Raw genomic sequence first — 25,426 nt, 5'->3', positions numbered from 1 at the left:
TAACTCTAACATTGTTTAATCCTAAACTAGTGAGCCCTGAAACTATTTCTTTATTTTTAAACTAGTAAGCTCTGAAATTATTTATGGCAAGTATTACCTTTTTATGTACAGAGATTGTATATTTCAGTGCATCTCTGGAACAACAGAATCCATCACATTTAGTCATTAAAAAGTTAAATAGATTTTTACATTATGCAAAAATCAGGGAGAAAAATGCTCAGAAAAAAGTACGGGAGTTGGGAGACTGTTAAAAATTACGGAAGATCCTGGGAAATATGGGAGAGTTGGCAGCCCTACTATTGATTGCGTAATGTTGGTACATTTTTTTTTAAATTAGTCGCTAGTTTTTTTTTTATGGTAAAGTCCTGTGAAGTTTAACAAACGAAATTTTTCATACATTGAAGAATGTCATGAAAATAGAAAATAATCAGTTTCAAATTCATCAAAATAAAGTGTTAGGCTGCTGTTACACTATCTAAGTTCTTTGACAAAGATCTTTTATACAATATATATTATAAAATATATGACAGTGTAATGGGTTTTCTTTTATAAAAGTTTCTTTGATAAAAGATCTTTTATAAAATGGAAGTGTATCTTGTTATCTTTGATAAAAGATTTCTGTACCTTGAAACAAATGTGGTGGAACGCAATTATAACTGGACTGTTGCCACCATAAACATTTTGATATCGGAGTGTGAAGAAAATTAAATGATATAAATAAATAATTTGTATAATATAATATTAATATTATGTAATAATATCTTGTAATAATTTGTATAGCTTTGTAAGTCCTCACATTGTAGTTCTTTAAATAAGTTCTGATGGATACCTCTCTTATCACACTTTGCAATCTAAGATTTAACCCACAGCCGTTTCTTTTTCTGTTTCTTTTTCATTAAAATCCTTATGTAATAATTGAACTAACTGTAGCTAATCAAGCATAATACTGTTCTTCATTCATGGTGTTATAAACTTAACGCATGAATATTAGTATCAACAAATCATAAACGTAACGCGTAAATGTTAGTATCAACAAATCATAAACTTCAACATAAATGTTGTATCAACAAATCCTCCGGACAATTATTATCTGTTGTGGATTAAGTGTTAGGTGATATTTTGTTCCTAATTTTAGGTTATCTTTGGTAAAATATTTTATAAAAGATTTTTTGTAGTGTAATTTACACCAAATCCTATATTTTATCAAACATTTTTGATAAAATATTTTATCATATTCTTTGTCAAAGAACTTTGATAGTGTAATAGCAGCCTTACTTGATTATTTGTCCAAGTAAAATGCTGCTATCTCTTTGTATTGTGTATTGTCCTTTTCAGGAAGAATCGTATGAGTTGGACACAGTGAAAGAGGAGCTGAAGCTGGAAGTAACAGCAGAAGAGAACGAGGAATTTCCTGAAAGGTGAGACTACAGTTCGAGTCTAGAAATTATGACATATGGCATAAATTTGTAATGTGTTACGGAATATATACTACCGCATGTAGGGACGTGATTGTTCATGCATACAGGGCAACAAATTCGGTACTCAAATGTCATGAAATGCATTGAAATTGTGAACATGATTACTTCCGCTGATTTTCCCTTATATTATTCCTACAGTCCTCAAAGTTTCTATGGCTGATTTGGAACGCCAATCTCGTTTTCTGTTTCCTTATATATATAGTCCGGGTCAGCTTACTTAATACCCTAAGGGAGAAACCTAACCATTTTCCCCCTATTACTACAGAAGCTAGTGGATTGTAGTGATTTTCTAGCTCTCAGATTGAAGTTTTTCTTACCAAATTCGTTTCGAATTTCGAATATTGGCAAATACTATAACTGGCAGTTATTTTCCAATTGTTACGTTGGCAGCAATAATTTCACTTAGCTGTAAAGTAAACTGATGAAAATGCGAGTACCTAGGCTTGTGAATAATTAATTAATCAGTAATACTGGTATTAATATTAATATCAATACACAATTGAGTTCTGTTACGTTGTGATTCCAATTCAACTCTGTACTTGGGTAAGAGTATTAAAATAAAAATAGCTCATAGACCTACTCCGTATGAAATTTGCACGTAAATATATTTGACATTTTAATGAATTCTTTCGTGTTTAGATTTTTATTAAAATGTCTAAGAGAGGAAATAGCATCATAGCGACTTCTTCAAGAAAGAAAGTGCTTGTAAGTATTTTAAGTAAGCTATCCATTTTAAAGTGGTGTTGTGTTTTCGGAATTCGTGCTCATCATTTCATGTGATCAAACTACATTTTTAGGTTAGGTTTCGTGAATCGTAAGCTGTTCAGTCAAAGCAATAAATTTCATGTTGCCAGACAAAAGAAATTTTAATATTAAATCATACCAATCCTAATTACCAACATAATATGCGAAAAGTCCCGGAGGAAAATATACTATTTCATGATTTATTGAACCATTTAGAAAACACCTCGCAGCATAAAGATGAGATGTGGTAAATAAGTAAGACATTGTTACTGTCAATTACTAAATTATTATTATTATTATTATTATTATTATTATTATTATTATTATTATTATTTCAGTACGTAGCATTGTGAATTTTCTTTCTTTGGTGATAACTGGTATTAGCTGGCAACACTGAAGAGATGGCCAAATTAGATTTTTAGGAACTACACTTACGTGATCCTCACTATACCTGCCGCCACCTTTTTGTTTTCCCAATTGTCGTTTGCCATCTGCTTTAGAAATCACATGTGTTTTATCCTTACTACATGACCAACGGATTTGTCTCCTCTTTGTGTACTCTAACAGGCACTATGCAGCGTGTTAAAAAGAAAGGTTTAAATACAGGGACATTCGATAACTAAATCACAATAATGCTGTAAATCAGTGCTCCTAGTGGTGACCATTGAAATTTTGTACTACATAATAGAGCAGTGATTGTTTCATAAATTTACAATATTGAAAGTCTCGAAGTAGCTACAGTATATTTTTTTTTAACACGGTGGCTATTTCTGAGTAGTATCTGATGCTTTTCCAATTCTCTGTGGGCTAAAGCAGGGAGATGCACTATCACCTTCACTTTTTAACTTCGCTCTAGAATATGCCATTAGGAAAGTTCAGGATAACAGGCAGGATTTGGAATTGAACAGGTTACATCAGCTTCTTGTCTATGCGGATGACGTGAATATGTTAGGAAAAAATACACAAACGATTAGGGAAAACACGGAAATTTTACTTGAAGCAAGTAAAGCGATCGGTTTGGAAGTAAATCCCGAAAAGACAAAGTATATGATTATGTCTCGTGACCAGAATATTGTACGAAATGGAAATAAAAAAATTGGAGATTTATCCTTCGAAGAGGTGGAAAAATTCAAATATCTTGGAGCAATAGTAACAAATATAAATGACACTCGGGAGGAAATTAAACGCAGAATAAATATGGGAAATGCGTGTTATTATTCGGTTGAGAAGCTCTTATCATCCAGTCTGCTGTCCAAAAATCTGAAAGTTAGAATTTATAAAACAGTTATATTACCGGTTTTTCTGTATGGTTGTGAAACTTGGACTCTCACTCTGAGAGAAGAACATAGGTTAAGGGTGTTTGAGAATAATGTGCTTAGGAAAATATTTGGGGCTAAGCGGGATGAAGTTACAGGAGAATGGAGAAAGTTACACAACACAGAACTGCACGCATTGTATTCTTCACCTGACATAATTAGGAACATTAAATCCAGATGTTAGAGATGGGCAGGGTATGTAGCACGTATGGGCGAATCCAGAAATGCATATAGAGTGTTAGTTGGGAGACCGGATGGTAAAAGACCTTTAGGGAGGCCGAGACGTAGATGGGAGGATAATATTAAAATGGATTTGAGGGAGGTGAGGTATGATGATAGAGACTGGATTAATCTTGCACAGGATAGGGACCGATGGCGGGCTTATGTGAGGGTGGCAATGAACCTTCGGGTTCCTTAAAAGCCATTTGTAAGTAAGTAAGTAGTAAACATTACAGCCCTAAATGTACGAACAAAGGAGCTTCATAAAAATCCAAGTTGTAAGAAAAAAACAAGCTACTCATTGCTTTCGGGCATTACAAGAAGCCTGTGGGAGAGAAGTCCTACCATACCGAACTATTGCAAGTTGGGTAGCATTTACTTTGAATCAAGAGTTAAAATCAGAAGAGCTTTAGATTGATCAGTGTGAGAGAAATCCAGAAATGCTGCTGCAGATGGCATCCACTGTCTTTCAAGAATTTGGCAGCATATTGTTGACATGGCAGAAGACTATATTTGAAGTTTATTATTTCAAAAGTAACCTAAATAAATTTAGTGTGAAACAGTAACTGTGGTGCCATTACTTTTTGAACGACCTAGAATTATAGTAGTATTCAAAAGAAATTAATAAAACTTCAGCCGTAAAACTAAATTTTTTTTACGAAACTTGTCATTTTATTCGTATTGCAGGAACTGTATATCTTTTAAAGCGAACTCTATTCTCCTTTCTTATTGCAGTGTACTAAACAAAAGGGTGAATAGGCTTTCAATCATTTGCATATGCAATGCAGTAAAATTTGAAATAATAAGAGATCTGTATAAAATTGGAGTAAATTTTAGGAGATTCTATCTACCTAAAATAGGAAGTCGTTGGATTAACGTTCATTTGTTTGTTCACTACCTCTAGTTCCATTCGATTGCCCTAGAAAATGTTTCACCATCGTTTCTACGATTTTCCTCCTTAAATCGATATATAATGATCTTCAGTCACATCTGAAGGAGTGCTGCTTTTCTGGTAATAATTTTCTTCATCGTAATACTCCGATAAACTGTGCCATCTCTTCATTTTTATACTTTATTGTTCAGACATGAGTCACCTACTGAGGGCACTTAAAATTACAGAAAAGTGAGTACTTGACTCATAATGCATACGACATTTTAAGTGACTTCTCCAACTAAAGTAAATATTCTCTTGTTCAGAATTGGCTCTTCTCATAGTGAAGAATAATTTCTTTTTCTCCATATCGAGCAACTATTCAAGGACTTTAAGTAAAAAATATTTACTCTTTATGCGTATGTATCAAGACATAGATATAAAATTTGTGCAAATTCTTCGACAATCTGCATCTGAGAAAACTGATTTTGATAAATAAATATTCTATTCATACTTCAGTCAAGAACCCATTAGTTGAGAATCATTAAAGTCATCGTGCAGTAATTACTTTTGTTTAGGCGACCTCGAAAATGTAAACAACGTCTGATATCAATGGTATATATGATTAATTATGAACGTTCAGTTGTTTCTCCATCACCTCTAGTTTCATTCGATTCCTTTAGACAATGATCGGACATTAATTCTGCACTGTCCTAAGGACAGCAGGCAATTGTCACATCTGAAGGAGCCCCACCTTGCATTATATACTTCCTACGTCGTAATACTCCGATAAAAATCTTCTGTTTCTTCACTTTTAAACTTCATTCTTCAGACATACGTCACCTATTGAAGTCACTTAAGAATTATATAGTAACTACTCTGCGAAAAGTGACTCGTAATACATACAAAATTTTAAGTAATCATTCCAACGAGAGTAATTAATCTCTTGTTGAGAATTTGCTTCTATCAGGGAAAATAAATAGAGTAACTACTCAATGATTTCTTGTAAAAAGTAATTACTTATCTTTATACATACTATGCATCTTTGCCATTGCTCGTCTCAGGCAGATTACTGGCAATATAACTTAAGATACATCTACACGGTTCAATTTTCCATGCGTTTACGCACGCATTCTGGGGGAGAATATTGAAAGAATCAAATTGAAAGCGAACGTTCAATTAAGGTGCATGCTGATTTTGTGTCTATAAGTTGCGCCGTGTTGAACGTCATCTTCACTATGTATATACATATTAATTAATAAATATTAAATATCAGTCCAACATTTAGGGCTACTTGATTCGCAAAATTGTGGTTCAATACTCCATACACTCCTGTCTGCGATAATCTTCAATAAAGCTAATCCTACTTGCCGCCATTTTTATCTTAAAAGGTCCGCCTTCACCAAACAAAAGAATTTTCAGTTTATTCACGGCCACCTAAAACAATCAGCTACTCGCTACATGCGAACGAAATGCGCACAAGACAGCCACCGGCGGTGGGTAATTTTAGATTGCCGCATGCTCTCGCATTTTTTGTGGGAAAACTATGCTCAATTGAATGCGTTTTGTTCACTCTTGCATGCATTACTTGAATGCTTCAAGTTGAAGAGTTGAACTATGTAGATGCACCTTTAGAAGTTTGCATTATTATGTCAGTGATGATACTACATCCTAATGATAGAATTGTGAAGATGCAAAATACATATTCTGTCGTGAGTGAGAGTCTGAATTCTACGGTTTATTTCTAGAGTTCTAAAATGTTTCCTTTCACATAAGTAAGATATTCCTATTTATTGTGAACATATAGACTGATGGTACATTTGTATCACAGGATTGCAGACACTCATGACAGCACCTTATCATCAGAATGTGACGGTGTTGCACACCAACACAAGACTGTAAATCAAGGTTACAAGAATTCTCTGTTCTCGGTAGAAGTTTTGCGGACACGTACAAGTGGGAGGAGATTCGAATGCGATGTCTGTGGAAAGTGTTTTTCCCATAAGAGAAATCTGAAAAGTCATCTACTTAAGCATAATGGCGAGAAAACATTCAAATGCGATCTCTGTGGAAAGTGCTTCTTGCGGTCGAGTACCTTGAAAATACATAAACGCCAACATACAGGAGAGAAACCATTCAAATGCGATGCGTGTGGAATGTGTTTTTCGCAGTCAGGTTCTTTAAGAAGCCACGAACGCCGGCATACGGGTGAGAAACCATTTAAATGTAGTGATTGTGGAAAGTGTTTCTTGCGGTCTAGTTCCCTAAAAATCCATGAACGGCAGCATACGGGTGAAAAACCATTCAAATGTGATATGTGTACGAAGAGTTTTTTGCGGTCGGATTCCCTAAAGTTGCATGAACTGCAACATAGTGGTGACAAACCGTTCAAATGCAACGCGTGTGGAAAGTGTTTCTTCCGGTCTAGTATTCTAAAAATCCATGAACGCCAACATTCTGGCAACAAACCATTCAAATGCGGTATTTGTGGAAAGTGTTTCTCTCAGTCGAGCCATCTAAAAATTCACGACTTTCAACACAAGGGTGAAAAGTTATTTAACTGCGTTGTTTGTGAACAAGATTTTTTGCTGGATTCAGATCTGAAAAGGCATATGGTTAAACATACTGGCGTGAAACCATTCAAATGCGATGCCTGTGGAAAGTGTTTCTTGCACTCTAGTAGTCTAAAAATTCATGAACGCAAGCACACTGGCGTGAAACCATTCAAATGCAATCATTGTGAAAAATGTTTTTCTCAGTCAAGTCACCTAGTAAGCCATGAACGCCTGCACACAGGCGAGAAACCATACAAATGTGATATCTGTGAAGAGTCTTTCCCACATAAAGGACATCTGAAAAGACATTTATTCAAACATACAAACTAGAATGCATTCACATGCGAAATTTCTCTGTTCGGCATTATCATAAAATTCATTTACGCCCACCAGCTGGAAAGTTTCCCATACTGCCAGAAATGAATTCATATGCGATGTATGTGTGGAAATTATTTCAAGTTATCTTCAAATCTTAAAAAGTGCAGTAAGAATGTGGAGGACATGTGAACGCACCTTATTTCAGAAGTCATGGGGAATTTTACCTTTATGCTGTTGGTGAAATTACTTTAGAATTACACGAAACCAACAAACTGCTTCCTGTCGATAATGATGCTAAGCAGTGATATTTGTTTCAGCACATTTGTCCTTAGTCTCCAAAAGTAAAAGTTTAAGGGGTAAGATTTTTTTTTCTTTATAGTTTTTCAGTAGAATTTTAAAGTAAGACACTATTAGACTCAGCTATTGAAATGAAACTTCGTGTAGAAAAATAGAGAAATAGTGATACATGCTTCAGATTAACATGGAGTAGGGTATGTGGCAATACTGCCAAACCATCCCATGAAGATAGTTGTATCACAGTCTACTATATACAGTCACGAAGCTTGAGTTTTGAGGGTGCTAGAAACAATAGACTGTGACGGCACTATTTTGCATTGCCTGTAATGAGGCAATATTAACGATCCTAGTTGTGAGCAACTATCTAATGTTTGCATATTTACTACGTATTGAGCTTCGCGACTGTATATACTAGACTATGGTTATATCCCGCATAATTTTTTATAAGCTCTTTATTCCTACAATATTTTTTTTAGTTAAATTCCACACTTTACAAGAGGAAAGAAGGTACTAAACCAAGGAAATACTGAAATAATGATGAAAATTTGCTGTAAGGAAATACGAAATAGATCATGCAACACTGTATGTATAGAATGCAGCTAGGTCCGAGGGTAATTGCTCATTTACTGCCAATTACAAAATATTATAGCGCTCTTAGAAGTCTATAAAAATGCAGTATTCCAAACACTGCATCACAGATGCTCGATGGCTTAACCACCAAGTGCATTTGGTTGGAAGTAGTGTTACGATTATTGCAGTGCCTAACACGTGGAAATAAGAAAAGATCGATATATTGGTGTGGTTTGTAGGATTTATGAATCTCCATAAGGTTTTATCGTTTAACAATTGGAGGCCACAAGCTTAGTTCGTGCGACTGCATTTAACAGACATACAGTATCATTATTTTTCAACAGTATTGTGGAGCTGTGCTGAAAAAATAGAAGTTTAAACCACATTCAATTTATAATTTGTGGTTAGTCTGGCCTTTGACTGTCTACAAACAAGGCAAGATATTGATAGATAAAGGGGAAAAAGCAAGTAGGGAAAATTACATCTGGAAATCGGGAAACATTGGTGAAGATATTGGTAGAGAAACGGAAGAAAGGGAATAGGAAAAATACGTCTTGAAATCAAGGGACATTGGACAAGATATTGATAGAGAAAGGGAAGAAAGCAAGTAGGGAAAATTACGTCATGAAGTCTAGGAACATTGCTCAAGATAGTGGTAGATAAAGGGAACAAAGCAAGTAGGGAGAATTACGTCAGGAAATCGAGAGATATTGATCAAGATATTGGTAGAGAAAGGGAAGAAAGCAAGTAGGGAGAATTATGTCAGGGAATCCAGAGATATTGATCAAGATATTGGTAGAGAAAGTGAAGAAAGCAAGTAGGGAAAATTACGTCAGGAAGTCTAGGAACATTGCTCAAGATAGTGGTAGATAAAGGGAACAAAGCAAGTAAGGAATACTACGTCAGGAAATCGAGGGATATTGGTCAAGATATTGCTAGATAAAGGGAAGAAAGCAAGTAGGGAAAATTATGTCAGGATATAGAGGGACATTGGTCAAGATAGTGGTAGAGAAATAGAAAAAAGCAGGTAGGGAAAATTACGTCAGAAAATCTAGGGACATTGGTGAAGATATTGGTAAGGAAAGGGAACAAAGCAAGTAGGGAAAATTACGTCAGGAAATCGAGGGACATTGGTCAAGATATTGGTAAGGAAAGGGAAGAAAGCAAGTAGGGATAATTACGTAGGAAATCTAGGGACATTAGTCAAGATATTGGTAGACAAAAGAAGAAAGCAAGTAGGGAAAATTACGTCATAAAATCTAGGGACATAGGTCAAGATTGTGGTAGAGAAAGGGAGAAAAGGAAGTAGGGAAAATTACGTCAGGAAATCTAGGGACATTGTTCAAGATAGTGGTAGAAAATGGGAGAAAAGCAAATAGGGAAAATTATGTCAGGATGTGGAGGGACACTGGTCACTATACATCAGCAGATCGAGTACACTTGTCATTGTAATGTCAGGCAGTTAATGTTAGGGCAATGCTATTCCACGTCCATTGCCGTAGCATCGTGGTGTAAGGCATCCTGCCTAGGACTCACGTTACGGAATGCTCTCTGGTTCGAGTTCTCATGGAGAAAGAAATTTTCTCATGAAATTTTGGCCAGTGAATGGGACCCGGTGTCCCTTCCTCCCCCCAGCATCGTGATGCACTGGGAAGTTATAATAGGTAGCGAAAATCCGGTTTCGAAAACCAGCTATAACAAGTGGGGGGGATCATCGTACTGACCACACGATACCACTATTCTGGTTGGATGATTGTCCATGTTTGCTGAAGCATGTGGACTTGAGGCCGGCTGGTTGGTCTTGAGGCTTCATGGACTGGAGCGCCAAGAATTTAAGCCATTTCACCTTTCCTAGTCTTCCCTTGATGTAACTTCAAGAATTGTCATTGTTGACATATTGTTTCCAATAAGTTGGTACGAGTAAATAATATACATAAAATATTTCAGTTCCAGGAACTCGTTTATAGTAATCTCACAAGAGGTTTTGCTTTATCTAGAGAAAATAAAAAGTTCAGTGAGATTTAATTGTCTATTACACGATTAGAAGAAAGTATATAAAGATTAGAAGAAATAACTTAAAAGGCGAATATTAAATTGTCTTGAAAATGTATTATTGTATCATATCATTACAAATATTCCGCTAGATGGTGGTAGTGTGTTATGATATCTTTTGTCTTGTTACCAGTTTTGCCAACAATACAGTCTTTATTGAACTCTATAGACGATTACTTTTCAAGAAGACCTTGTTGATTCAGTTTCATTTTTATTAAAACAGTTACTTTCCACTTCAATCATCGGTATAATATTAAACAATGTCTGAGGTACGTAACTCTAATCTCATACAGCAGAAGCAATAAAATAACCTAAATAATATAAAAAAGATAATGACAGACAAGTTTTAATTAAGAATGATGAAGTAAAAATGAATTATTTCAAAAGGTATAGTTATTGAAAGTACAGTATTACCAAAGTAAGAAACAAGTGCTAGAGAGGTGATAAAAATTGTAGTATAAGCAGCCACAGGTGTTTGAAACATGCCGTTCCATACATTTTTATTGGTCAAAAGTAGTATGACGTAGTGAAAGTGCAATAGTCCAGCATTAATTGATTAATGTACAAAATACTGTCACACATTATAAAAGGACGAATGCTTTCGACTTATATAAATGTCATCTTCAGGTGGAATAGTATTACTTAACAACTCAATCTTATGGCAGGTTATAATATTTTACACTTTCCATGTTGCTTATGTATCTTTTATGCATCTTAAAAGTATGTATCATGAACAGGTTAATATAGACTATATTTATGTATATATGTTGAAGTACCTACTGATAAAATTGATTGCGTGATAAGCCTTTCTACCTGTTACATTCTTCTGTTGGTACAAAAATTTATAAACATTTTCACGTTCCAATTCGTTTCTGCTACAAGGTCATTTTAATGCATAACCATATGATGTAGACATGCAATCATGTAGCATATTTTACATAAGAAAACGCACTTGTATTTCAATTTTTGATTTGAAATTCGAATTGTATTATTGTTCACCTGCACTTATGTATACATATTGTATATTAAAAATGTTCGACTGCAGCATCAATATAATTTTAATGTTTTTCATATTTAATAGTAATTTTACCAGTATTTAAAGATAAAATACACATGTTAGGTCAATTATACAGTGTTCATAGATTTGATAAGATACATTAAAGGTGATATATTACAGTTATATGAACACTAATAAATACAATAAAATTATTAAAGAAATTAGTTATAGTCAGACATGTTTCGGAGATGCTTCTCCATCTTCAGTGATTATTTACCACGACTGCAAAACGAAAACAAATGTAATTAATTTCATGCTTAATTATTACATTTGTTTTCGTTTTGCAGTCGTGGTAAATAGTCACTAAGATGGAGAAGCATCTCCGAAACATGTCTGACTATAACTAATTTCTTTAATAATTTTATTGTATTTATTAGTGTTCATGTAACTGTGATATATCACCTTTAATGTATCTTAATTTTACCAGTGTTTCAACATATACAGGCCCAACCATAAGTAATGTCATTAATTTCAGAGGGTTATTTCTTGAGATATTTCAAACAGCAGTTTCATACAATTTTGCTCGTTTTTTGCTTCCTTTCCTAGAAAAGAATTTTTCCATATTAAATATTTCATACAGTGTTTTTGGAAAGCCAGCGATTCAATTCCAATATCCTCAGTCATTTTAAGAGAACAGTGTATTATGATAAAAAATGATTGAAAGAATTTTTCTCTTGGCTATTAAATGTGCAGAAATTGGTTTGAACAAAAGTAACATTTAAAAATATCTTTGCAGAACATACAGTTACATTTTGTTCAGAAGAGATTTCTGCACATCTGAAGGACATTACTTATTTCAGATTAAAATGCCTAAGGTATGAGGAGAATATCGAAAAGATTATCGGTCCCAGGAAGTGACAGATGCAGTGAGGATGTCCAGGAAGGGTGGTTCACCTACAAAGTGTACAAAATCCCCCACAACACTCTGAAAGATGAGCTGAAATTTCATTCTGGTGATGGCTTCTTGATGGATCTTGCAAAGTTAGGTAGGCCATTTGCTCTCACCAGAGAGGAAGAGGTGCAGCTTGTGAACTACATTAGACAGATGCAGGAAATAGAGTTTGGGCTCTATGCCTATGACGTCCTACATTATGCTTTCAAGTTGATTGAAAGTAAGGAAAGACAAAAATGCAGCTTTCAACAGTGACAATAAAGAAGCAGATTATAACTGGTAGTGGTTATTCAAGGAGCAATATGGGCTTGTGATACATCTCCCAGAAAACCTTTCATTTGCCAGAGCTGCTGCTTGAACTAAAGATGCTCTTGGCGATTTCTACAACACCCTTGAACAGACTTTTCAGAAATGTGACTTCGAGTGTGGGTTTACTTTCGTAATGAAACCAAGCAAAGTTGTTTCGCCCAAAGGAGCCAAAAGAGTCCAGCAGCAGACAACACTTCTGAAAGAGATGAAACAATGACTGTTCTGCCAAATGTCAATGCTGCTGGACACGCTGGACCACCATATTTTGTCTTTTTTTTTTTTTTTTTTTTTTTTGGGCTGCAAAAGGGTATCTGTCGGATACAGGAGGGAGAGCCATTAATCCTTCCAATTGAAGGCTTTAAGGAACCAACCTGGACAAATACCCAATGTCCCATCCCTACCTTCCCGTTGTGCAGCTGTTAGTAAGCATAATTTTACAAGCTGAACTAAAGGGAGGGGCTACTCATCAATTAGCACTGGTCAGCTTGATGAGTTAATGACTGAATTTGGTATAATTTTCCTCTATTCAATACCTAATTCCCTCTTTACCGTTTGCTATCCAGTCCTCTGAGTGAACTCTTACTTTCTTCGACCCCGACGGCATTAGAGCATTCGAGGCCTAGGGGTTCATTTCACTTTCTTTCCTACCCTTCCTACTTTTCTGTTCCTAGTGCTGACCTGCTATGACACTAAAATCGTCCTCCAGTGGCTTAAGGGGGGAAAGCTGGTGATCAACAAGATCTCCCAGCTAGTTCCAGTGGACCTGTCGACCAACAGCAGGTGTGGTCCTCCAGACATTCTGGGGGTTGTGTGTGGATGAAGTAGCCACCAAAACGTTAAAATATGGTGTTCACTTAAATCGGCTACAACTTGCCATTTTCAATATTGGAGTGCAAGAGGTCAAATGACTTTATTGTCAAACGCCTGGCATTAGAAAACAACAACAATATATTTTGTCATATCCAAAGTAACACAACGTGAAGAAAAGTGCTCCAGCAAGTGCAATGGTTGCAGTGTCTAAGAATGGATGGACAAATTCAGAGATTTTCTTGTCTTACCTCCATCATTCGGTAACCTACATTCTACATTGTCGAACCATCCTTTTAATCTTGGACGGCCATACTATTCACATTTCCCCACAGCCTCTGCAGTTCCCTAAAGGTAAGCAATTAAATCGCTCTGGAGGAAAAAGGTGAGAAATCGTCTTAAAACTTGTGAACCCACAATGATGGACTTCGTGCCTCTCTTCAGCAGTGTCTTTGAAGAAACTGCAATTATGAGCAACATCTCGAGCGATTTCAGGAAAACTGGAATGTATCCACTAGACAGAGTGCTATTCCTGACCCTACGTTCATGCCTTCTGTTGCCCATGTTAAAATGGCAGCTGAAACAACAGATCCTCTACCACTTCCCAAGGCCATACATGTGCGCCAGAGAAACATAGTTGCCCTGAAAGCTCGCGTATTTTATGATAAGCCTACACTGGTGGCCATAATTCTGGAAAATTATTGGTTTTGTACTGAATTATTATAAGATCTGCATTTATTCACAGATTTATTCAATTGAAAATGTTATTCGTGACTGATTCGTTAATTACGGGGTTATAATAAGGGTATTATATTAAATCCTGAATATTTTAACAATAAATAATCATTAGTCTACTATGTGGGAAATTATGTTCTTGTCGTTTAAGATCTAAATATTAATTTCAGATTTAATCATAATTTTTCATTATTTACTGTAATAAAAACTAGTCCATTGTTGATTTTAAGATTATTGTTGATAGGTAGAAGCATTGTTGAGTACTGTTAGCATTAAATGTGGACCTTATTAGTGAGTTTCTATCAATAGTCTGACTTAAGATTTCGTTAGGTTAACATCTGATGGCTTTACAACAAACTTTATTGATCATTTTATCACAATGGCTCCACGAAAGGACTGGACACCTTCTAGGGCAATCACACTTCGAGAAGAAGGTTACACATTCAAGGAACTTTCAAGAAAATTCGGTAATGGTACTACAATGTCTGACGTCCAGAAGGTATGGCAGAAATACAAATACACAAAATCTTGTAAAACAACACTTAGGATTGGTAGAAAACCTAAAGTAAGTACAAGAGATGTGAAGCAGATTTGTCGATTAGCATTGAAAGATCGAAGGAAATCTTCTAAAGAGATACGGGGAGTTCTACACAGAAATTGACTTTGTATTTCTGTAAGGAATGTTCGAAGGAAGTTATTTGACAATAGACTGAAAGCAAGAGCTTCCAGAAAAAAGCCACTTCTCTACAAAGGTCAACGAGAAAATCGTGTAAATTGGTGCAAAAATAATCAATCATGGACCAATGATGGCTAGGCGAAAGTGATATGGAGCGATGAAACAAGAATTTCTATATTTGAAACTGATGGAGTCAAATACGTTCGTCACCGAAATGGAGAAGCTTTGAATCCTGAGTGCCTAATCGAACAGTCCTCGCAGAAATACTAAGTCCACTGATTATTTATTGTTAAAATATTCGGGATTTAATTTAATACCTTTATTGTAACCCCATAATTAACGAATCAGTCACGAATAACATTTTCAATTGTATAAATCTGTGAATCAATGCAGATGTAATAATAATTCGTACAAAAACAAAAGGTTTCCAGAATTATGGCTACCAGTGTAAATAAGTGGATGAAATGTCACAGCAAGATACTTCTGGATTAAGAGAGACAGGTCTAAGCCTCTTCCTACTATAAAAAGTTCAGAAGTCAGCGACAAGGACGTCTATCAGTCTTGTGGAGGACATTTTAAAAACAATAAGAAAGGGATGAAATTGATCCAGTGCCTTTGGATTGGTTTCATGAGCTGTACCAGAGTCTAATGAACCTGATTCATGTGTCTTGGCTGCAGAGGAGATAACTAAATTCTTGATTTTGGACATTTTACATTTCTCAATTATGATTTTTTGTTTGTGTTTTTCATCAACTGTTTAAATTTGTCACTTATATTGTATTGTATAATTGCCTTATGTTTCATATAATATTTGAATAGCTGTTCATGTGTACATCAAATTGAATTTTTCATTTAAACTATAATTCAATTTAAGTTTATTTCTTTGTTTAATTGGATCATTTTACGACGTTGTATTAACATCTAGGTTATTTAGCGTCTGAATGAAATGAAGGCGATAATGCCGGTAAAATGAGTCCGGGGTCCAGCACCGAAAGTTACCCAGTATTTGCTCGTATTGGGTTGAGGGAAAACCCCAGAAAAATCTTCAACCAGATAACTTGCCCTGACCGGAATTCGAACCCAGGCCACCTGGTTTCGCGGCCAGACGCGCTGACCGTTACTCCACAGGTGTGGACAAGTTTATTTAACAATAATAATAATAATAATAATAATAATAATAATAATAATAATGTATTAGCCTATATTGGAAAAGTCCGTGTGTTTACATAATTGGATATATTGGACTGATTAGAGATGTCAATTTGTGAATTTTACTGAGGTGAAGTATGCGTTTTTCAGCAAAATTAGTAACAAAAAATAGTAGTGCGAAATTAGGCAGACATATTGAGAAATAGGACAAGTGTACTGCGAAATTAGGAACAATTGTATTTTATCCTTCAAAGGAAAATTCCTGAATTTCTAACAGGAAATAAAATTGAAAGCAGGCATATCTAATCAGCCAAGAATAGACCTATAAAATGATAAAGGCAATTATTTTCTGCAAATTATACATTGATAATACATACACTCTATGTAAAATATACTGTGGAAAGAGTGCTGGCCTTCTGTGCCCGAGGTCGCGGGTTCGATCCTGGCCCAGGTCGATGGCATGTGAAAGAACTGCGAGACAAAATTTCAGCACACCGACTACGGTGATATAACCTGAAGATGATTTTTATACAAATTTAAAACATTTGTCCTTTTATAATATGTGACAATATTTTGTATTTTAAGAAAATAGTGCTGGATAAGTTACAGACGGTACTGAACTAGATTATGTATATTATTCAAGGATTATATTCTCGCTGGTTCACTGTCTGACTCTTGTGGAGTTGCCACTCCTAGTGGCTGGATGACAAGAAGCAATTTTGTAAATTTCTTTGAACGCTTCATAAAACATTCAAAATGCAGTAAGGACAATGAAGTACTTCTTCTAGACAATCATGAGAGCTATGTATCTATTGCGGCAATAAATCTTGCATGGTCTAATAGTACACCGTGTCCCACTTAGAGGGTTCGAGAAATAAGTGATAATTTTAAGTGTAAATAATGGTTTATTAAAATACCTTTTTACATAGCTTAATGTAAAAACCCTCCGACTTTCGGAGAATGCTCAATGCAACTGGATGTGTGCGCCTTGAGTTGCTCTGCAGACATCTAAACAGTATTCAACCTCCCGCCAATTGTTCTGTAGCATTTGTGGACTCAGTAGCGCAGCTGCATTTGTGATACGTTGCCTTAGTTCCTCCAAAGTGATAGCACTGCCTCTTTGGTATAATTGCCACGCTCTCATGGTTAACATTCGGCAGGTCTTTGAGCAGCCTCGTGCATAACATTCGGCAGGTCTTTGAAATTTAATTGTATTATTGTTTTCAATTTCTTATGTCGCCGCTCCAATCACTCGCCTTAATTTCAATATTGTAACCAATAAGCTGCTTCCATTATTAAATGACACCTACTTGTCTAATCCACGTGGACTAAAACCGAGGTGCTCAGGACGAACTTTAGGGTATGTGATTAATAGTACATTATGCAACAAGCCTATAATGAAGGTAATTAAGAAGCGAGTATGGATATCTATGAAACGAGTGCAAGCGAGTTTCATAATTTTCATACGAGCTTCTTAATTACCATTATAGGCGAGTTTCATACGACTTTTTATGCTCGACCATATTTCTAACTTGATATTATTAATTTTCTTTGTAACTGACCTTGACCAATGTCCCGTATATTGTGAAATGTGCGCAGACGCGAAAGTATTGATTTTTTTCCGAGGAACAGATGTCCACATTGACCTTACTAGGCCATAAGAACCTACAGAGATAACATTGATATTAAATTAGACATTGAAAAACGAGATGACAAATTGAATTTATTTGAATATTATTTACAAATAACGCTAATTATTATAGTAACAGAACATAACCTTCTGCGACAGTATTGGATTTCCAGCCTCCGTGACTTCGCTAATTCTCTTTCGATTGCATATCCGAGAATAATCGATACTTGCGGTTTTATAACGGTAGAAAGCTGACCTGTCATTGGCTGAACAGTTGTAATCTGAGTCGTCATTGGCTGAAAGATCTGACCTTTAATGAGTAGGTGTACTTTAATGACATGCATTAAAGGTCTGCTACCAGGTGTATAATTACTACATTTCGGCATGGTCGAGCATAAAAATTATTATTAAATAGTTATTATTAAGAGTTAAGAATGTCAACGTACTCGTATATGAAATAATAAATAATAATAATAATAATAATAATAATAATAATAATAATAATAATAATAATAGCCATTTAACAATATAACAAACCAGTGTTTATTTTTATCGAGGTAGTAAACGTGACGCGTGAAACCTACAGAGCAACAATCGGTCGGCAAAATTATGTTTTAAAAGCACACCGCACATTATTGTATGATGCCGACATGTTAACCATGAGAGCACGACAATAATATACAGCATCCTTCACAAAGCCCCAGAAAAAAATGTCCAAGGGGACCAAATCGGGTGACCTGTGTGGTCAGGCAAGGGGTCCTCGTATTGTGATCCACCTATCGGGGAATTTTTCATTCAAGAACTCACGCATCCATTGACAATCAAGGGGTAGGGCCCCAACCTGTTGAAAAACTGATCCTGGGGGAAGTTGGACAACAACAGAGTTCTGTAACATGTCAAGATACACATCTTCTATTAATGTAGCCTCTACGAAGAAGAAAAATAGTCAAATGACGAAATCTTCTGCTAGCTATAGCACGCACTGAACTTTCTGTTGTGATGTCCACATGTTTACCATAGCGTGTTCTCTTACAAAATGGCACCAGTCTTGTTTTGGTGCCCTAGCAAAAACAAACGAAAATTACACGTGCAGCTGTTTTCAAACTTTGTTGCATAAACTTGGACAGTTTGTCTATCTTGTCAGATATAAATCACAACTTTATCTTTATCTGATTTTAAGTGGTGAGCATTTATTTCTCGATCCTTCTAAGTGGGTCATGGTTTATTGTAACTCTGACATTTCGACCACATTCCACCCTTAAATAACAGTCACTGGATCGAAAGTGTATGAGCCTCTAAAAAGTAAAGGCACTAGATAGTTGAATTGTAACAGACGAAGGGAAGCCCGGACTCTGAGACATCTAATGACGCAAAAGTAGAATTGTGACATATATAGTCCCATCGCTCTAATATCCGGCAGCCAATCACGTTGCAGATCGGCTCATTTAAACGTGTGCGTCTTGTAATTCGCTGATGAAGCCGTCATACATTTCCTAAGGCTCGATAAATACTTAATACAATCGCCCACCATTTTGGCTCTTTCGTTGGCGTTCGCAGAAAGCACACGAGGACGTTATTTGGCGCTCAATTATTTGCTGAATTACAATGCGTTTGATTTATTATCATAGGAGCTACGACGTGATAATGTTTAACGGTTTGGCAAATAGATCCCTCGTCTGGTAGCTTGGCAACGAAAGAGCAAAAATGGCGAACGATACTGCCTACTAGACTTTATAGAGCCTTCACTTCCTAAGACGTAAGCAAAGAGTAGGAGTCACGCTGGGAATAACAGCGTCGCGACTATAGTTTTTAATAAAATATTTTGTTGCTGTTAAAAATGCTACATTTATAATGACGGACTAATTTATTGATACTAAACCAACACGTTTATTGTAATGATGATTTTTGTCAAGCAATTTGAAAAGAGTGAGAACATATTGACACCAGAAAGAAAAAAAAAAATTAATTTCGTTAAACAATTTCTTGCATATTTTTCCAAAATAAAGAAAATAACAGTAGAAATAATATTAGTAATAAAAATAATAATAATAATAATAATAATAATAATAATAATAATAATAATAATAATAATAGCTTCACTGTCGAATGAGCTATTGTAACCGGACGTGCGCCAATCTAAAGTTTGTTTCGCGCTCAGTAGATGGCACATAGTTACATTTTCAAGTTTAACTTCCGTTCACGTGGGGAATCGCCATTTTGCACAGTTTATTATAATATACAAGTAGTGGCGTTAATGGAATTGTGAATATGAGGGAAAAAAAAGTGTGTCTGAAGCTTTGAAGTCACAGATAATTGGTATGAGGATGTGTGGCAGGACTGACAGAGAAATTGCAGCACAATTGGCAGTAAGTAAAACCTGTGTGACAAACACAATAAAACAATTTTGATGACGAGTGTGCAGTGACTGATAAACAGCGTAGTAGCCAGTCCAGGGCAACCTCTGTACGTGATGATAGGCAGATTTTCAGGATCTCAAAAATGAACCATAAGGCTTCTATTCATGCAATAACATGATAATTTGAAGATTCGACACAAAAACAAGTTTCAACAATGAAAATGCTGGGTAACTTTCGGTGCTGGACCCCAGACTCATTTCACCAACATTATCACCTTCATATCATTCAGATGCTAAATAACCTAGATGTTGATACAGCGTCGTAAAATAACCCAATAAAATAAAAAAATAAATAATAATGAAATTTCTCATTGGCTAAGGGAATTTGGAATGTATTCTTACATGCCATTTTTAAAATCACTGTTGAGCAATAAAAATAAGGAGAACAGAAAAACTTGGTGCCGAAGCAAGAGGAACTGATGCATGGAACATTGGGGGAAGGTTCTGTTTAGTGATGAATCACTTTCCAGCTCAACAGTTCCCGAAAAGTCAGGGTTCGAAGGACTCAAACGGAGAAATTTCTTGCTGTCTCGTAGCAGCTGTTCAAGGAGGAGGCAGCGCGGTTATGATATGGGGTTGCATGTCAGCTGCAGACACTGAAACACTGAGATTCATTGAGGGTACAATGAATTCTGAAGAATACATCACTACGATGAGAGAGAACATGCTACTATCCACCCAGATGCTTCACAATAGATATTTTGTCTATCAGCAGGACCCTGTCACAAATCAGCAGCAACAATGGAATGGTTTGAAAATGAAGGCATCTCATTGTTGCAGTGGCCAGCCAGGAGCCCGGATTTAAATCCAATCGAAAATGTGTGGAACATCATAGGTGTTCGTGTAGCAGTTTGTTAGGCGAGGAACGTCCACAAACTTTGGGAGAAAATTTCTGAAGTGTGGAATGAAATTATGCCCCAGAGATGCACAAAATTGATTCTGGGTATGCGTAAGCGTGTTATAATGTGTTTGAGGAAAAAAGGAGGTCCTATTGACTACTGAACATACAAGTTTTGGTGAACAATAAGTGAAAAATTGATTTTAATAATTATAATAATATTATTTTAATATTATTACTGATTTTAATTAAAGAATGTGAAAATGTGTCTGGTTGTGTGATTATTATAGACTCTATTTTCATTAACTATTGAAATGGGAAAATATTATTTTTTTTTATTTCCAACTTGATTTTCAAATTTTACCTCCAGGTAGGCCTATACACATTTTGTAGAAGTCTTCAGATATGTCCTTTTACCATAGATACACGAAAAAAGTCGACGTGGTTGGCGAGTTGGTATAGTGCTGGCCTTCTATGCCCAAGGTTGCGGGTTCGATCCCGGGCTAGGTCGATGGGATTTAAGTGTGCTTAAATACGACAGGCTCATGTCAGTAGATTTACTGGCATATGAAAGAACTCCTGCGGGACAAAATTCCGGCACATCCGGCGATGCTGATATAACCTCTGCAGTTGCAAGCGTCGTTAAATAAAACAACATTTTTACACGAAAAAAACGCTCTGAAGTAATAAACTATAATAGCCTAATATGCATACTACAAAATGGTTTTTGTCGTGAAAGTTTATAAATACTTTTATATATATTACAATTAAGTGTATCTGATAAGGTGGTCTTAAAATTTTGTTAAGTACCAGTACAGTACCAGTAACACAGGGTTGGGTACAGTTACTAGCATTGCTCAACCAGCTTCGAAATTAAAGTGGCTAAGTAGATAGCTTCCATATCTAACAACAATAACACACTCTACTGCTATAGTATTTTCCAATGTGCAAACCTACTGCCATAGCTTGGAGTAATAACAAAAAAGAGAAGATTTCTCCATTCATCTAGCCTAGTCCTTGATAGTTAAATTTTGAAATTAAGTAGCAGCGAGGTAGTTTTTAATGTTTGACCCAATATCTCACTGCCTATTTGTTATGGTTTTGTACTATTTCTAAAAAATTTTGTAAAATTATCTTCCTTACAAAATTGCTTCCTCAATACTGAAATGAAAGAAAAATATCAGGGTGTGGCTCTGGCGGGGACACGGCTGTGAGCTTTAAGTAAATACGCTTGGCTTAAATCGACAGATCTAGACGAGATCTTTCCTTTGGCACGAAAATCAGCGCGCTAGCATATCGGAGGAGCGAGATATACTGGTCTGAAATGTTCACCAACTCCCAAAATGGCGCCCAGCGCATGCGCGACTCCAACTCAAGGTCATGCTCGCATTGTAGTCTTATACGCGATCGAATGAAGAAACATTTGAGTCGTGTTATTAGCCACGAAGTTGTGTCTAAATGGATCAAACAGCAAGCGTTACAACTCCTCCGTCCTGATACCTCAAGCATCATAATTTTAAATAGGTATTCATGTGAAAAAATTAATAACGAAACGCATACTTGAATGGTTCAATTCTTCACTTCTTGCTCTTTCTAGGATTGTGGCATTAGTTCACTACTATGGTGGAAGAATTCTTCCACCATGGTTCACTACAAACTACGGGGGAAAAAAAAAAACACTCGTCACGGCAGCCTTGATATCTCTGCTTGCAGTAGATACAGCTGAAACAAATTGATGTTTTATTTCATAAAGTGATAATGTTGGAGGATAAGAATTTGCTTATGTTAGAGTTTAATAAATAGCGCAGGTACAATATCTACATACGCCAATACGAGTATTAGTTTTATATATTACAGTTATTCAAATATTGTATATTTGTTTCGTACATATTTTATTTTACATATTCGAATTAACTTCAGTCCAATTTTAGTTTAGAAAAAAAAAGTCTTATAACTATTTACTACATTGTTTTTCGTCTCTTAGTCTGTAGTATTAATAGTTGTAGTAGTTTACTGACATTTTTTCCTAACTTTCTAACAACAAGAAGAAGAACTTTAACAGAAAGTAAGGTTTCGGGAATCCAAGGTTTCTATAGACATTTCACGTTAAGAAGAAAGCATTGGTTGCCTTGTCTAGTAGGCCTACATTGTAGAATCTTATGTAGTAGGTTATAACATTTGGTAAAAGATTGAGGGTAGGCCTAGATGTTTTGAAGTGTGATTCAGACCTACAGTGAGCTACATATGTTTCACATGTAATACTAATTTAATATACCCACTATATTCCCGTAATTTTTCATAGAATGAGTTTCACACCTTCATAAGATCCCTACAGATTCTTCCAAAATGTATTCATAGAAATGCTCAAACTGTTCAAATTTATATTTCACCATGTCATAAGAAATCGTTCAATGGACTAACAAAGCGGGTAATTGCCGGAACTTTTCTTTGTTTATTGTGCATTAAGGGAAGGAACTCTCGTCAGTGGTCAAAGGAATTGTCAAAGCTTTTGAAGTTTAGTTCACTGTCTTTTTTTATTTTGTAGCTCTTCCTCGGTTCGTCACGTCAATGCTGGAGAGAATAATAAAATGTGAAGAACTATACAGAAATTCCTTTCACGCTTCTCTTGAATTAGGCTATATCCAGTGTCAAGAAAGGAACAAAGTTGAATTAGCCACCGGCGTGGCTCAGTCGGTTAAGGCGCTTGCCTGCCGGTCTGAAGTTGCGCTCGGGCGCGGGTTCGATCCCCGCTTGGGCTGATTACCTGATTGGGTTTTTTTCCGAGGTTTTTCCCAACCGTAAGGTGAATGCCAGGTAATATATGGCGGCCTTATTTCGCTATATCAATTTCATCGGCACTAAATAACCTCGTAGTTGATACAGCGTCCTTAAATAACCAAGTTAAAGAAACAATTTGAATTGAGAACTGCTGGGATTTATACTACGGAAAGGTGGGGGGGAGTGTCGAACCAATAGCAAAAAATTAATATTTCAGATCAGTCTATATAAAAGGAAACCTATTAAAAATGGGGCCAATTAAAGAAATATAACTTCCATTAGTTTATCATTCTTTTATATACTATTAATTTTCTTTCTTTTCACGGGTGTCTGTGTTATGTATATATATAGTGATAAATGTATGATTTTAGTTTGTGGCCACAAATACTTTCAACATAAAATTCGTTTAATACTTGCCTGTTTATTCTAATCCACTGTTGTACGTTAAGACTTCCTCAATATTATTGTTACTAATTACCAGCATATCATGTGAGAGATCCACGACATGTTAGGGAAATTCCTATTTCCGCAGTTTTGCATCCTGAACCTCTCGAGTGTAATATTTATAACAAGTTGAGGGGACTACAATATTGCATTAGAATATATCGTACAGGTAAGCATCAAACGATTTTTATTTTCAAAATATTTGTGGCAGCAGACCAAAACTACTTGTATATCACTGTACACATCTAACAGAAGCCAGTGAAGGAATGGAAAGTTGTACCTTCTTTGTTGTAGCTATTTATTTACTACTTCCTTGACATAAAAACATGCATCAAATGACGGTCAGAGGGATAGAAATGGAGGGAGGAAATATATTGCAAGGAAGAAAATAATGGGGAAGGGAGCATATAGCCAAGAAAAAAATTACCATGACAGCACTAATTGTCTGTCTTTTAAAGGTTACTTAGTCACTGTAACAGTGCCTCTTTAGTGATTGCAGTATCCTTAATCATTGGAAAACATAAAGTGTCTTTCATTTAGGAATTTAAAAACGAGTGGCTGGAAAATATGAGTTTAAAAGACTGGATTTTAGAAGTGCTTGTGGACTCGACTGTAGTGAGATGTAATTTTTTTCAGTAGGTACTTTAAAGGGAACATTTAATGATTTAATTGTCCATTGATAGAGAAATAATCATGCAACTGACGTTAAACCATTTAGTTTGCAATTCGTAATTCCTTGCCAACTAATACTAAAGAAAATAATGTTTCGTATCTTTGCAAATTAGATAATTAGTTCATATCAGGTTTGGAAGTTTTAGTAATTGTATTGTAAACGTGTTATTCAACCTTTCACAACAGCTTATTTTTCTGCACGTGAATGTCAATGTTATGTCTCTTTTTCAGTTATGATGGAAGTGATCAAAACAGAATCCAAGGTCGACCCATTGGCTACACAAATAACTCATGACAGAGATATAAGAGACAAGAAGCCTTTATCAGAGGTAAATTGAAATGCTATAAAATGTAAGAGTACTTTGTGGTTTCCATAGCATGCGACACTGAAAGTTTTTTCATAGAAAAAATAGGGAAATGTTGTATAATTTTCAGAGCAAAGGCAGTTTGGATTATGAAGAATTCATGTGGTACGTCAGTTGACTTGAAAACATGTTAGAAAATAGCTGAGAGTTGAAAAGAATTGACCGGTGTACATAACCTAAAAGTGATTATATAACAAATAAAATAAAGAAGTAGAACACTTAAAGATGAACTCGAATA

General features: G+C 35.6%; 1 protein-coding gene across 13 annotated transcripts in view; it reads left to right on the top strand.

Moving 5' to 3' along the window:
• Nucleotides 1–25,426, top strand: part of LOC138691804 (zinc finger protein 664-like) — a 113,184-nt gene that overhangs the window by 66,523 nt on the left and 21,235 nt on the right. For 5 of the 13 annotated variants that reach the window (XM_069814237.1, XM_069814236.1, XM_069814238.1 and 2 more), the window contains 3 exons: nt 1,336–1,418; nt 6,460–7,857; nt 25,055–25,152. In XM_069814237.1, coding sequence (XP_069670338.1) covers nt 1,336–1,418; nt 6,460–7,513 — 1,137 coding nt within the window. In that variant the 3' untranslated portion in view covers nt 7,514–7,857; nt 25,055–25,152. Of the gene's footprint in view, nt 1–1,335; nt 1,419–6,459; nt 7,858–18,272; nt 20,042–20,871; nt 21,158–22,646; nt 22,738–25,054; nt 25,153–25,426 lie in introns of those variants that run through there. The other 8 variants (XM_069814251.1, XM_069814250.1, XM_069814247.1 and 5 more) reach the window with 6 other exon arrangements.

Source organism: Periplaneta americana, chromosome 16, assembly GCF_040183065.1.
Source record: "Periplaneta americana isolate PAMFEO1 chromosome 16, P.americana_PAMFEO1_priV1, whole genome shotgun sequence".
NCBI classification, from domain to species: Eukaryota; Metazoa; Arthropoda; class Insecta; order Blattodea; family Blattidae; genus Periplaneta; species Periplaneta americana.
Note: the sequence above shows the minus strand (reverse complement) of the source record. Positions and strands in the feature narration are given on the sequence as shown.